Source organism: Eurypyga helias, unplaced genomic scaffold (genome assembly GCF_000690775.1).
Source record: "Eurypyga helias isolate BGI_N326 unplaced genomic scaffold, ASM69077v1 scaffold35733, whole genome shotgun sequence".
Classification (NCBI taxonomy): Eukaryota; Metazoa; Chordata; class Aves; order Eurypygiformes; family Eurypygidae; genus Eurypyga; species Eurypyga helias.
This window is the reverse complement of record NW_010239878.1, coordinates 1-817: the sequence shown is the minus strand read 5'-3', so window position 1 is coordinate 817 and position 817 is coordinate 1. Positions and strand designations below refer to the sequence as shown.

At 63.4% G+C, this 817-nt stretch overlaps 1 protein-coding gene across 1 annotated transcript in view; it reads right to left on the bottom strand.

Moving 5' to 3' along the window:
• LOC104507119 (putative cation exchanger C521.04c) overlaps positions 1–814 on the bottom strand; it is a gene marked incomplete at its 5' end in the record, with an annotated part of 3075 nt that extends 2261 nt beyond the window's left edge. The window contains 4 exon segments of the mRNA XM_010148296.1: positions 39–138; positions 246–429; positions 510–648; positions 739–814. Of these exon segments, the coding sequence (XP_010146598.1) occupies positions 39–138; positions 246–429; positions 510–648; positions 739–814 (499 nt within the window).
• Between the last annotated feature and the right edge of the window lie 3 nt (positions 815–817).

The window sequence follows — 817 nt, the reverse complement described above, 5'->3', positions numbered from 1 at the left end:
CCCCCGCGAGGCTGGGGACACCCCCGTCCCCAACTCACCTCCCACGGAGAGGAAGAGCAGGGCTGAGCTGACACCCGCCGAGCGGCTGTTGAACCGTTGCTCCTGGTGCCGGATGCCCCCAATGACCATGCACAGACCCTTGGGGATGGAGAAAGCCCCCCAAGAAAACCCCCATCAGTGCTTTGCTCACAGCATCCTGCCGGCTCTCTGCCGAGACCGGGCGCTCTCGTACCACCCCGTCTCACCGGGACGAAGAGGACGCAGCCCACCAGCGTCCCCGTCAAGGCCGACTTGACGATCTCGGCGTAGCAGCGGTTGCCCTCGCGCGAGCCCTTGATGAGGGCCGTGATGTAGAAGGTGAGCTCCGTGATGGAGCCGAACGTGGCGTTCACCACCGCTCCCACCGCAAAGTTGCTCTGGGCTGAGATGCTGGGGGAGAAAGGGGGTGTCAGCAGTGCTGGCGCATGTCCCCACCTTGTCACCAAGCGTCCCCCTCCGTCACTGCTCACCTGGCGATGGCCATCCCGATGTAGTAGGAGAGGGGCATGATGCTGAGCAGGGCCAGCGTGAACTTCACGGGGGAACTGGTCAGGTTGTGGCTGTCCACGTAGCCCAGCACCAGTGTCACCAGCACCAGTGGCAACAGGTCTGGGGTGGCCAGTCAAGGAGATAACCAAGGTGGGGTGGGATTTGGGGTCAGCCCCCCCACCCTCACCACCCCAGCCCAGGACAGGATACTGACGGCGAAGACGTTGATGCCATCCACGGCGTATTTGTAGTAGTAGGGGTTGAGAGCGCGGTAGCAGCAGAGAATCAC